The sequence below is a fragment of the Dreissena polymorpha genome, chromosome 15, assembly GCF_020536995.1.
Source record: "Dreissena polymorpha isolate Duluth1 chromosome 15, UMN_Dpol_1.0, whole genome shotgun sequence".
Taxonomy (NCBI): domain Eukaryota; kingdom Metazoa; phylum Mollusca; class Bivalvia; order Myida; family Dreissenidae; genus Dreissena; species Dreissena polymorpha.
In genome coordinates this window covers 37,987,331-38,000,396 of record NC_068369.1, presented here as the reverse complement: position 1 = coordinate 38,000,396, position 13,066 = coordinate 37,987,331, and the positions used below count along the sequence as shown (strand labels likewise).

The 13,066-nt window shown below is 38.1% G+C and overlaps 1 protein-coding gene and 1 non-coding gene across 2 annotated transcripts in view; both read right to left on the bottom strand.

The window, feature by feature from the left end:
* Positions 1–93: 93 nt before the first annotated feature.
* The window catches only part of LOC127859828 (sodium- and chloride-dependent glycine transporter 2-like), a 69,516-nt gene continuing 56,543 nt past the window's right edge, over positions 94–13,066 (bottom strand). The window contains exons 11-14 of the mRNA XM_052397336.1: positions 10,589–10,688; positions 6,917–7,017; positions 4,994–5,173; positions 94–1,162 (exon numbers count right to left, since the gene is read on the bottom strand). Of these exons, the coding sequence (XP_052253296.1) occupies positions 986–1,162; positions 4,994–5,173; positions 6,917–7,017; positions 10,589–10,688 (558 nt within the window). The 3' untranslated portion in view covers positions 94–985. The remainder of the gene's footprint in view (positions 1,163–4,993; positions 5,174–6,916; positions 7,018–10,588; positions 10,689–13,066) is intronic.
* On the bottom strand, positions 11,100–11,174 carry Trnat-ugu (transfer RNA threonine (anticodon UGU)). Its single transcript has one exon. It is a non-coding gene; the product is annotated as a tRNA-Thr (tRNA).

Genomic DNA, 13,066 nt, shown 5'->3' with positions numbered 1-13,066 from the left:
GCTAATCAGGGACAACCCGTAAAGTTGCACAGCTAATCAGGGACAACCCGTAAAGTTGCACAGCTAATCAGGGACAACCCGTAAAGTTTGCACAGCTAATCAGGGACAACCCGTAAAGTTGCACAGCTAATCAGGGACAACCCGTAAAGTTGCACAGCTAATCAGGGACAACCCGTAAAGTTGCACAGCTAATCAGGGACAACCCGTAAAGTTGCACAGCTAATCAGGGACAACCCGTAAAGTTGCACAGCTAATCAGGGACAACCCGTAAAGTTGCACAGCTAATCAGGGACAACCCGTAAAGTTGCACAGCTAATCAGGGACAACCCGTAAAGTTGCACAGCTAATCAGGGACAACCCGTAAAGTTGCACAGCTAATCAGGGACAACCCGTAAAGTTGCACAGCTAATCAGGGACAACACGTAAAGTTGCACAGCTAATCAGGGACAACACGTAAAGTTGCACAGCTAATCAGGGACAACCCGTAAAGTTGCACAGCTAATCAGGGACAACCCGTAAAGTTGCACAGCTAATCAGGGACAACCCGTAAAGTTGCACAGCTAATCAGGGACAACCCGTAAAGTTGCACAGCTAATCAGGGACAACCCGTAAAGTTGCACAGCTAATCAGGGACAACCCGTTAAGTTGCACAGGCTAATCAGGGACAACCCGTAAAGTTGCACAGCTAATCAGGGACAACCCGTAAAGTAGCACGAGCTCATCAGGGACAACACATAAAGTTGCACGAGCTAATCAGGGACAACACTTTCTGTTGTCATTTAATTATTTTCGTTTATAGTAAGTCACTTCTTAACAAAATTAAAGTCTAGGCATTCTAGATAAACATGAGCAGACTTCACAGACTAATCTGAGATGACATACATTTACCGACAGGATAATATTATTCTTATTATCCGCTGTGATCTTAATTCAGGTAGCTCCATGCATCTCTACATATATCCAGACTCAAAGATTCTGGTTTCATTCAAACCTCTGCCGTCTCCGTGCCACCGTTCACCTCCTCTGTTCTCCCGACACCGGTGAGGGGCACGGTGCTCTCAAGTGAGTCCGGGGGTAGCTTGTCCAAGGCGGCACGCTCGGCGCGGTGCTCCTTCTTGTTAGGGCCCCAGTCTGGCGTAGGCTTGGTAAGGAACTTTATACTCTGGTAAAATGTGAAGCAACATTTGGTGATAAAAATTACAACACAAAGTTAGGGTGGACACAACATTATCAAAAACATGTTTTAGTGCTTCATATTGACCCTTGCTTTGGGAAAACTGGGCTTAATGCATGTGCGTAAAGTGTTGTCCCAGAAAAGCCTGTGCAGTTGACACAGGCTAATCATGGACTACAATTTCCACATGAAGGATTTTTGTTGGAAAGAAAAAAATCCATAATATCCGAAAGTGTCATCGCTGATTAGCCTGTGTGGACTGCACAAGCTAATCTGGATGACACTTTACGCATATGCCTGAAGCCTTTATTGATCATTATGAATCTTAAAAAGGGGTTTTGAAACTTACCTGAACTGAAACTAGCATTTTGTGAGTAATTTGGATACAAATAACTTAGTGTTTCAGCACTCTTACCAATTTACTAAGATTGGTCGAAGCTACTTAGAACTTTTTTGAAGCATCTTTCCTCTAGGACATACACATTAACCTTTTACCACTTAGATACATATTTTAACCCTATACCACTTAGATACATATTTTAACCCTTTACCACTTAGATACGTATTTTAACCCTATACCACTTAGATACATATTTTAACCCTATACCACTTAAATACATATTTTAACCCTTTACCACTTAGATACATATTTTAACCCTTTATCATTTAGATACGTATTTTAAACCCTTTATCTTTTAGATACGTTTTTTAAAACCCATTACCACTTAGTTACATATTTTAACTCTTTACCACTTAGACACGTATTTTAACCCTTTACCACTTTTCTTACTAAATTCCATTTTTATGTCCCCCACCACTATAGTGGGGGGAATATTGTTTTTGCCCTGTCTGTTGGTTTGTTTGTGTGTTTGTTTGTGTGTTTGCGTTAAACTTTAACATTTGCCATAACTTTTGCAATATTGAAGATAGCAACTTCATATTAAGCATGCAAGTGTATCTCATGGAGCTGCATATTTTAAGTGGTGATAGGTCAAGGTCGAATATATGGGTCAAAATCGCTTATTTAATGTACACTTTTGCAATATAAGAGATAGCAACTTGTTGTTTGGCATGCATGTGTATCTCATAGAGCTGCACATTTTGAGTGGTAAATGGTCAAGGTTATCCTTCAAGGTCAAAGGTCAAATATACAGGGACATAGTGTTTCACAAACACATCGCTTGTTAATCTTGAAACTAAATTTCCAACCCTTAGATATTGATGAGCAGCAAACAGCATAAAACCTGAACAGACTGCGAGTTACTCGCAGGCTGTTCTGGTTTTATTCTGTTTGCACATAGCCATTTTCACTTTGCTTCTGAGTGGGAAAGGGTTAAAATCAATTGATGTTTACTTCAAAATTCATTTAACGCCTGTTCCTCTTATACAGAACACAAATCCAAAACCTACATTTTGTAGATTGTGGTACAAACTTTCTATGAACTGTCTTGCAGCATCAACAGTCTGGGTAAGTACATAAACTAGAGTGTTAACATTAGGTTTTACTATAGCCATATAAGGAAAAATGCCCCGCCCCCTGGCAGCCATGTTTTTCAAGCAACTGTGACCATTTTCTAAGTCGTTCAAGACATCATTGAGACAAATCTTCTGACCAAATTTCATAAAGATCGGACAGTAAATGTGGCCTCTAGAGAGTTAACAAGGCAAATGTTGACCCCGCACGCCGCACAATGCACGATGGACAAAAAAGGCGATCACAAAAGATCACAATGAGCACATTGTGCTCAGTTGAGCTATAATTGAACACATGAAAAAGTTTACCTCAATAATTGTAATAGCCACTGTTCTACTAAAACAAACACTATAAATCGACACAATTACCTAACTAATTTTGCACAGCTTTGTTAGCAATATTTCATGACAGATAAGTCACAAATGTGAGGGTTTTTGGACATAAAAAAGTGACTTGCATATCTGCATTACTTCACCAGGACTTTTTTAAGCGTCAATTGAGCCCCGTTCTGGGAAAATCAAGCTTAAGACATGTGCGTAAAAAGTTGTGAAAGTCAAGAATGTGCAGTCAGCACAGGCTAACCAGGGACAAAACTTTCAGCTTTTATGGAATTTTTCGTTTTAAGGAAGTCTCTTTAAATCATAAATCCAGTTTTGGTGAAAAGTGTCTTTCCTGAATAGCCAGTGCAAACTCTTCATTATAATCTGTAACACTTTAAATACGTGCATTAGGTCCCATTTTCCAAGAGCAAGGCAACTATTTTAAGGTTTTAATGAATCATTTGAGATATGTGAAAGTAGTTTGCTACGCAGACCAAGGGACCCACCTACCATCTTACAAACTGACAGAGTGACTCTATATCAACCAAAACCTGACAAAGTGACTCCATAACAACCAAAACCTTACAGAGTGACTCCATAATAACCAAACCTGACAAAGTGACTCCATAATAACCCAAAACTGACAGAGTGAGACCATAACAACCAAAACCTGACAAAGTGAGTTCATAACAACCAAAACCTTACTGATTGACTCTATAACAACTAAAACCTGACAGAGTGACTCCATTATAACCAAAAACTGACAGAGTGACTCCATAACAACCTAAACCTGACAGAGTGACTCCATAACAAACAAAACCTGTCAGAGTTACTCCATAACAAACCAAAACTGACAGATTGACTCCTTAACAACCAATAACTGACAGAGTGACTCCATAACAACCTTAACCTGACAGAGTTACTCCATAACAAACAAAACCTGTAAGAGTTACTCCATAACAACCCAAAACTGACAGATTGACTCCATAACAACCAAAATCTAACAGAGTGACTCCATAATAACCAAAACCTTACAGAGTGACTCCATAACAACCAAAACCTTACAGAGAGACTCCATAACAACCAAAACCTGACTGAGTAACTCCATAATAACCAAAAACTGACAGAGTGAGACCTTAATAACCAAAGCCTGACAGAGTGAGTTCATTACTACCAAAACCTTACAGATTGACTCCATAACAACCAAAACCCGACAGAGTGACTCCATTATAACCAAAAACTGACAGAGTGACTCCATAACAACCTAAACCTGACAGAGTGACTCCGTAACAAACAAAACCTGTCAGAGTTACTCCATAACAAACCAAAACTGACAGATTGACTCCTTAACAACCAAAATCTATCAAGGTGACTCCATAACAACCTTAACCGGACAGAGTTACTCCATAACAAACAAAACCTGTAAGAGTTACTCCATAACAACCCAAAACTGACAGATTGACTCCATAACAACCAAAACCTAACAGAGTGACTCCATAATAACCAAAAACTGACAGAGTGACTCCATAATAACCAAAACCTGACAGAGTTACTCCATAATAACCAAAACCTGACAGAGTTACTCCATAACAACCAAAACTTGACAGAGTTACTCCATATCAACCAAAACTGCACAGAGTAACTCCATAACAACCAAAACCTGACAGAGTGACTCCATAACAACAATAACTTGATAGAGTGATTCCATAACAACCAAAACCTGACAGAGTGACTCCATAACAACCAAAACCTGACAAAGTGACTCCATAATAACCCAAAACTGACAGAGTGACTTTATAATAACTAAAAACTGACAGAGTGACTCCATAACAACCAAAACTGGACACAGTGACTCCATAACAACCAAAACCTGACAGAGTGACTCCATAACAACCAAAAACCAAAACCTGACAGAGTTACTCCATAACAACCAAAACCTGACAGAGGTACTCCATAACAACCAAAAACCGACTCCAATATTAAACCTTCCTGAGAGGTTGTAATTAAAGCAATGTATAACTATACCTCTATGATAGTAGATCTGCTGTTCTTGCGCTGCACGTATATCTGATAGACCATCACTACGGGTATGGCCATGATAGAGCTAAGGGAGATTACCCATCCCATCCCGTCCGCCCAGCCTGGGAACACCTCGTTCTGGTACGTAGTCGGCTTGAAGTCCACCCAGGTGAAGATCAGGATGAACTGCAGAGATATAGTAGAGATAAAGTAGAGATGTAATAAAGGTAAAGTATATGTATTAGAGAATTCTGGGACACCATCAAATACACAGCAATGTATTCAGAGATGTAGTAGAGAATTAGGGGACACCGTCAAATACACAGCAATGTATGTGGAGATGTAGTAGAGAATTCTGGGACACCGTCAAATACACAGCAATGTATGTAGAGATGTAGTTGAGAATTCTGGGACACCATCAAATACACAGTAATGTAAACCATCAAATACACAGCAATGTATGCAGAGATGTAGCTGAGAATTCTGGGACACCGTCAAATACACAGCAATGTATGTATAGATGCAGAAGAGAATTCTGGGACACCGTCAAATACACAGCAATGTATGTAGAGATGTAGTAGTGAATTCTGGGACACCGTCAAATACACAGCAATGTATGTAGAGATGTAGTTGAGAATTCTGGGACACCATCAAATACACAGTAATGTTAACCATCAAATACACAGCAATGTATGCAGAGATGTAGTTGAGAATTCTGGGACACCGTCAAATACACAGCAATGTATGTATAGATGCAGAAGAGAATTCTGGGACACCGTCAAATACACAGCAATGCATGTAGAGATGAAGTAGAGAATTCTGGGACACCGTCAAATACACAGCAATGTATGTAGAGATGTAGTTGAGAATTCTGGGACACCATCAAATACACAGCAATGTATGCAGAGATGTAGTTGAGAATTCTGGGACACCGTCAAATACACAGCAATGTATGTAGAGATGTAGTCGAGAATTCTGGGACACCGTCAAATACACAGCAATGAATGTAGAGATGGAGTAGAGAATTCTGGGACACCGTCAAATACACAGCAATGTATGTAGAGATGTAGTCGAGAATTCTGGGACATCATCAAATACACAGCAATGTATGCAGAGATGTAGTTAAGAATTCTGGGACACCATCAAATACACAGCAATGTATGTAGAGATGTAGTAGAGAATTCTGGGACACCATCAAATACACAGCAATGTATGCAGAGATGTAGTAGAGAATTCTGGGACACCATCAAATACACAGCAATGTATGTAGAGATGTAGTAGAGAATTCTGGGACACCGTCAAATACACAGCAATGTATGTAGAGATGTAGTAGAGAATTCTGGGACACCATCAAATACACAGCAATGTATGCAGAGATGTAGTAGAGAATTCTGGGACACCGTCAAATACACAGCAATGTATGCAGAGATGTAGTAGAGAATTCTGGGACACCATCAAATACACAGAAATGTATGCAGAGATGTAGTAGAGAATTCTGGGACACCGTCAAATACACAGCAATGTATGTAGAGATGAAGTAGAGAATTCTGGGACACCTTCAAATACACAGCAATGTATGTAGAGATGAAGTAGAGAATTCTGGGACACCTTCAAATACACAGCAATGTATGCAGAGATGTAGAAGAGAATTCTGGGACACCGTCAAATACACAACATTTATCATTCAGTTCAATTAAGTTCCATTCCTTATTAAGCTCTTTAAGTTGAACCAAAGTAAATATAGAAATAAAAGTAATTTAATCATTTTTATCTAAAATTGTTAAGCATTTGTTATTTACAAAAACAACACCGCCAATTTCCCATTTTGAGTAAAAAACGACCCAGTTTTTCGCAATCCAAAGGGCCACAGCCCCATTCCCGAAATGGCTTAAAGTAACCCCAGGTTCTACAAACACAGAAAATACCCACTGTAAGTGCAGCAGGTGCTATGAGCCGCCAGCTCCAGGCCCATATGACATGAGGCCGGTAACCGAGCATGGATTCTATGTCTCCCAGGAACCGGTCAGCACCTGTAAGAAAAACCAGGCCTCGTAAATAATGGTACCCAGCATGGTCCCATGTGAGGTTTACTACATGTCAATTCCACGTTTCGGCATACGAAGTTGTAATTAATGGTCGCCGTGGTATAATGGATATGGCGTCTGCCTAGTGACAGGTTGCTGTGGTATAATGGATATGGTGCCTGCCTAGTGACAGGTTGCTGTGGTATAATGGCTATGGCGGCTGCCTAGTTACAGGTTGCTGTGGTATAATGGATATGGCGTCTGCCTAGTGACAGGTTGCTGTGGTATAATGGATATGGTGTCTGCCTAGTGACAGGTTGCTGTGGTATATTGGATACAGTGTCTGCCTAGTGACAGGTTGCTGTGGTATAATGGATATGGTGTCTGCCTAGTGACAGGTTGCTGTGGTATAATGAAATGGTGTCTGCCTAGTGACAGGTTGCCGTGGTATAATGGCTATGGCGGCTGCCTAGTGACATAGAGGTAACAGGCTCAAGGTCGCCATGGTATAATGGATATGGTGTCTGCCTAGTGACAGGTTGCTGTGGTATAATGGATATGGTGTCTGCCTAGTGACAGGTTGCTGTGGTAAAATGGATATGGCGTCTGCCTAGTGACAGGTTGCTGTGGTATAATGGATATGGCGTCTGCCTAGTGACATAGAGGTAACAGGTTCAAGGTCGCCATGGTATAATGGATATGGCGTCTGCCTAGTGACATAGAGGTAACAGGTTCAAGGTCGCCATGGTATAATGGATATGGCGTCTGCCTAGTGACATCGAGGTAACAGGTTTCAAGGTCGCCATGGTATAATGGATATGGCGTCTGCCTAGTGACAGGTTGCTGTGGTATAATGGATATGGCGCCTGCCTAGTGATAAAGAGGTAACAGGTTCAAGGTCGCCATGGTATAATGGATATGGTGTCTGCCTAGTGACAGGTTGCTGTGGTATAATGGATATGGTGTCTGCCTAGTGACAGGTTGCTGTGGTATATTGGATATGGTGTCTGCCTAGTGACAGGTTGCTGTGGTATAATGGATACGGTGTCTGCCTAGTGACAGGTTGCTGTGGTATATTGGATATGGTGTCTGCCTAGTGACAGGTTGCTGTGGTATAATGGATATGGTGTCTGCCTAGTGACAGAGAGGTAACAGACTCAATCCCCACTGTGGGGGCCTTCTTTAGATCATCCACAGAGAAACAAAGAATTGGTTCTACGAAGGAAATAGACTCAAGAGCCATTCAATAAGTCTTAGGCATTCAATGCATTTAAGTTAACATGATAAAATTGTTTCAGTGAACAGTGAAAGGTTTGGTAAAAATGGAAAAAGTTTTTTAATTTCGAATAAGTGTGAAGTGCTCATTTAGGCTAATTAATTTCTGTTTCAAACATATTCTGTTTGGTGCACATGTTGAAACTAACAAGCTGAATTTAGGATTTAATTTTAGCAAAAAGGCCCATCAATAGAACACAATAATAAAGAATCAATGATGTCCCCCATAGGAGTTACAAGAGTTTTGTGTTCAGTCCCAAGAGATGCACTTGCTAGGATTGAATAAATCTGGCTTCTATAGTGTTAACAAGGCTAATATTGACGAAGGATTTCAAATGGCAGACAAAGGGCGATCCCATAGCTCAGCATGAGCACATTGTTCAAAAGTGAGCTAAAAAGAATAGTAATCTGGAATCTGATAAAACAATTTACTAGTAAGATTACAACCTTTTTTGTGTCAAAAATTGCACTAGCTATCAGAGAAGTGGGAAGTTTCGGCAGAGTAAACAGAAGTTTCGGCAGAGTAAACATTACACAAGTGCAACCAAATATTTACAAAGCTTTCTTTAGGAAAACTTAGATACCTTTCTTTAATTTATTAATTGGTTTATTTCTGTGGCTATCTCTATGTAATGTTATTCTTACCTGCAGATATTATTTTTAAAAAGTGAATATTGTGTTTCAAACTTTGCAGAAAACATTAGATTTCTTAAAGCCACTCACCTTAACATGAACCACATTTCATCGTAAATTTAAGTATAAATAAGAAACATATTTTATATATGCCATTTAGAATATATCTGGTAGTTACAGGATAGAAATCCATCTTTTTGCGCTTTAAAACTTAAAAACAATCGCGTTTGTCGAAATGGACGTATAAGTCTAGATTAATCCTACTTTCAGTTTAAAAAGCGGTACCGTTTGAAAAATAATAAATTACTTGCTAACTAGGCTATATATTTAATTTTATCAATGCCAATTAGAATATATCTGGTGGTTACAAGGTAGAAATCCGTCTATTTTGCGCTTTAAAACTAAAAAGTAATCGCGTTTGTCGAAATTACGTATGCGAATAGAAATCCTACTTTCAGTTTTAAAATTAAAACAAAATAATAAATTATTTGCTTACTAGGCTTTAGATATAATGACAAGTTTGCACACTTTCAAATTGCATCTTTATGTATAAATTAACATGTATTTCATGTCAAGGTGTGTGGCTTTAAAGTGAAAAGTGAATTTCACAATTTCACATAAGCACATCTTTAATTTAAAAAAAAGGTCCATTTGGGGTCTCCTGACCAAGTCTTTCGAATTGGCGCTGACCCTCAACTAATTATTGGGGTCACCAAAAAATAAAATAAAAAATAAATAAATACAAAATTCGTTCATTTTTGTTCATATAAGATGTAATATCAAGCAAACAAAGCATATATATACTTGTATTTCTTATTATAAGCTTTAGTAGCCTTCCATTCAAGTACCCGAAAGACAAAAAAATAAAAAAACAAGATGTGTTTGTGAAACACAATGTCCCCCTATATGACGTTTGACCTTGAAGGATGACCTTGACCCTTCACCACTCAAAATGTGCAGCTCCATGAGATACACATGCATTTCAAATATAAAATTGCTAGCTTCAATATTGCAGAAGTGACATTACATGAGCAATTTTGACCCATATATTTGACCTTGAAGGATGACCTTGACCTTTCGCCACTCAAAATGTGCAGCTCCATGAGATACACATGCATGCCAAATATCAAGTTGCTATCTTCAATATTGCAAAAGTACTTATAAAATGAGCGATTTTGTCCACATAATTTTGACCTCTGACCTTGAAGGATAACCTTGACCTTTCACCACTCAAAATGTGCAGCTCCATGAGATACACATGCATGCCAAATATCAAGTTGCAATCTTGAATATTGAAATACTGCAAAAGTGTACATTAAATGAGCGATTTTGACCCATATATTTGACCTTTGACCTTGAAGGATGACCTTGACCTTGACCTTTCACCACTCAAAATGTGCTGCTCCATGAGATACATATGCATGCCAAATATCAAGTTGCTATCTTCAATATTGCAAAAATTATTGCAAATGTTAAAGATGGCGCAAACCAACCAACAGACCAACCAACCAACCAACAAACCAACCAACCAACAGACAGGGCAAAAACAATATGTCCCCCACTACTATAAAAATCCTTACCTACCGACCCTGTTTTTTCCCCCAAGGAGACCCCAAACGAACCTTTTTTTTGGCCTAAGGGGTTTTGTGAACCTCGACCCTGTACTCACCATAAACCCAGGCCAATGCCAGGGACTCCACAAGGCCGATGACAAGAAGTGAGTAACTGGCAGCATAGTTGTCGAATAGTTGTAATATGTACATGCCTCCCTAGAAAAATGGACAACAGAAAATGGGAGGTAACTCAATTGAATTGTTTAGGCAATTATGGCAACATCAATACTGGTTGCTCCAAAAGGGAGATAAGCCAAAGTAAAATGTGCAACCATACTTGCTTGGCATTTATAAATGTAGTCCAAATTTTTGACGCTCTCAAATATTAAGCTACTTTTCTTATGGGTAATATTTGGATCCAAAGAATTTAGCCCATATAAAAAGTATCTCTAAATTCTTTGCGCGTCTTATAAATAAGACTATTATAAATGACAAAGAAACTTGGGGAAAATGATAAATTCTTATAAATCCAATCACGCACCTGAAAGATTTTGCAACAAACACAATCAAACTGAATTCAACAAACTGCATTGCAGAGTTTGAGAATGTCACAGGGTGAGAAAATTGTGCGACCAGTCCGGGACTCGAACCCGGGACACCTCGCTTACAGGGCGAGTGCTCTCCCGACTGAGCTAACCGGGCCGCCACACAACTTCTCCCCTTACGTGAACAAGTTCAGACTGTGATTAGAATAAAAGCAACTGGGTGCTTTCTCATAGATTCGGCCAGCAAGTCTTTTTTTCATTGTTTTCCACTACAATTTGGTACATTGTAATTGGCATTTCCCATTATGCCCCCATATCAATTTTTTTTATACGGTAAACTTTATTTCACCTCAATTCATTACAATAAGAGTTGTTAATTTACATTTCAATTTGTTAGTATATAATAGAGTCCCTTTAACAATTCTTCTTGCTTGATATAAAAAACAACGGGTATTGCTATAATAGAGGTAAATAAAATCTATGCATAACATTATATAGATACTAACATACACACACACAAGCACACACAGAAACATACAAAAATGCCATGTTATGATAGTTTGGACAGAAAAATATATAGTTTAAACAAACAGTCATGGTATTAAACATTTAAAGCAAAACATACAAATAATGGCTAGATTATTATTGATCTACTAATAGCTTTACAACTGCCCAGTTTAGTAGTTCCTTTTCTTGATATTTTGTTTTAGCTTGAGTTTCCCATGCTAAGCAAAGGTTATTGTTTAGCCCTCTTATTGAAGAAAGTAAATTCTTTCTCTTGCATTCAAATATATACTTTTTAATTTCTAGGATAAGGATATTAATATCAGTCATGTTATTGCTTGTACTCCCAAATAGCATTGTTTGACAGGAAATCTCTGTATATTTTTGCACATCATGCAATCATAAAAATTCTAAAACATAATTAACAATTCTCTTGGTAAAAATACAGTCCCAGAATATGTGTAACATGGTTTCTTCATTTTCTTTACAAAAGCAACATAAATTGTCATTAACAATATTCATTTTATATAGCAAAGATTTGGTGCCTAAAATTCTGTGTAACATTCTTGTCTGGAACCACTGAGTGTATGTGTCTCTAGATATAGTAAAAGTAAGTGTATGCACTTTTGACCATTCAATGTTATTAAAAAGGGTATTCCATTTTGAATGGCAAGTGGGTACATTTGTATTATAGCTAAAGCATTTATAAACAAGTTTATTTTTATTATGACCCAATACTATGTTATTTAAGTAAAACGATAATAATGCACATTGTATACTGGGCTTTCTTATAACTGAAAATCCTGATAATTTGAAAAATGCCTTCACAGTTCTGATTAAGCCTTCATAAAATAAGATGTTCATTTTAGCACCAATCAGATTTTCTAATTCAGATTGTTTTAAAAATTCTTCAGAAGTGCATACTATGTCCTTTACATATCTTATTCCCCTGTCATACATATTTTTATTATATATAAGATGCATACCTATCTTGAAATTGTGGTTGTAAAATAAAGGCATATCAAGGATGTCTTCACACTGACTGATATTGTAAAATAAAGGCATATCAAGGATGTCTTCACACTGACTGATATTGTAAAATAAAGGCATATCAAGGATGTCTTCACACTGACTGATGTTGTAAAATAAAGGCATATCAAGGATGTCTTCACACTGACTGATGTTGTAAAATAAAGGCATATCAAGGATGTCTTCACACTGACTGATATTGTAAAATAAAGGCATATCAAGGATGTCTTCACACTGACTGATGTTGTAAAATAAAGGCATATCAAGGATGTCTTCACACTGACTAATATTGTAAAATAAAGGCATATCAAGGATGTCTTCACACTGACTCATATTGTAAAATAAAGGCATATCAAGGATGTCTTCACACTGACTCATATTGTAAAATAAAGGCATATCAAGGATGTCTTCACACTGACTGATATTGTAAAATAAAGGCATATCAAGGATGTCTTCACACTGACTGATGTTGTAAAATAAAGGCATATCAAGGATGTCTTCACACTGACTGATATT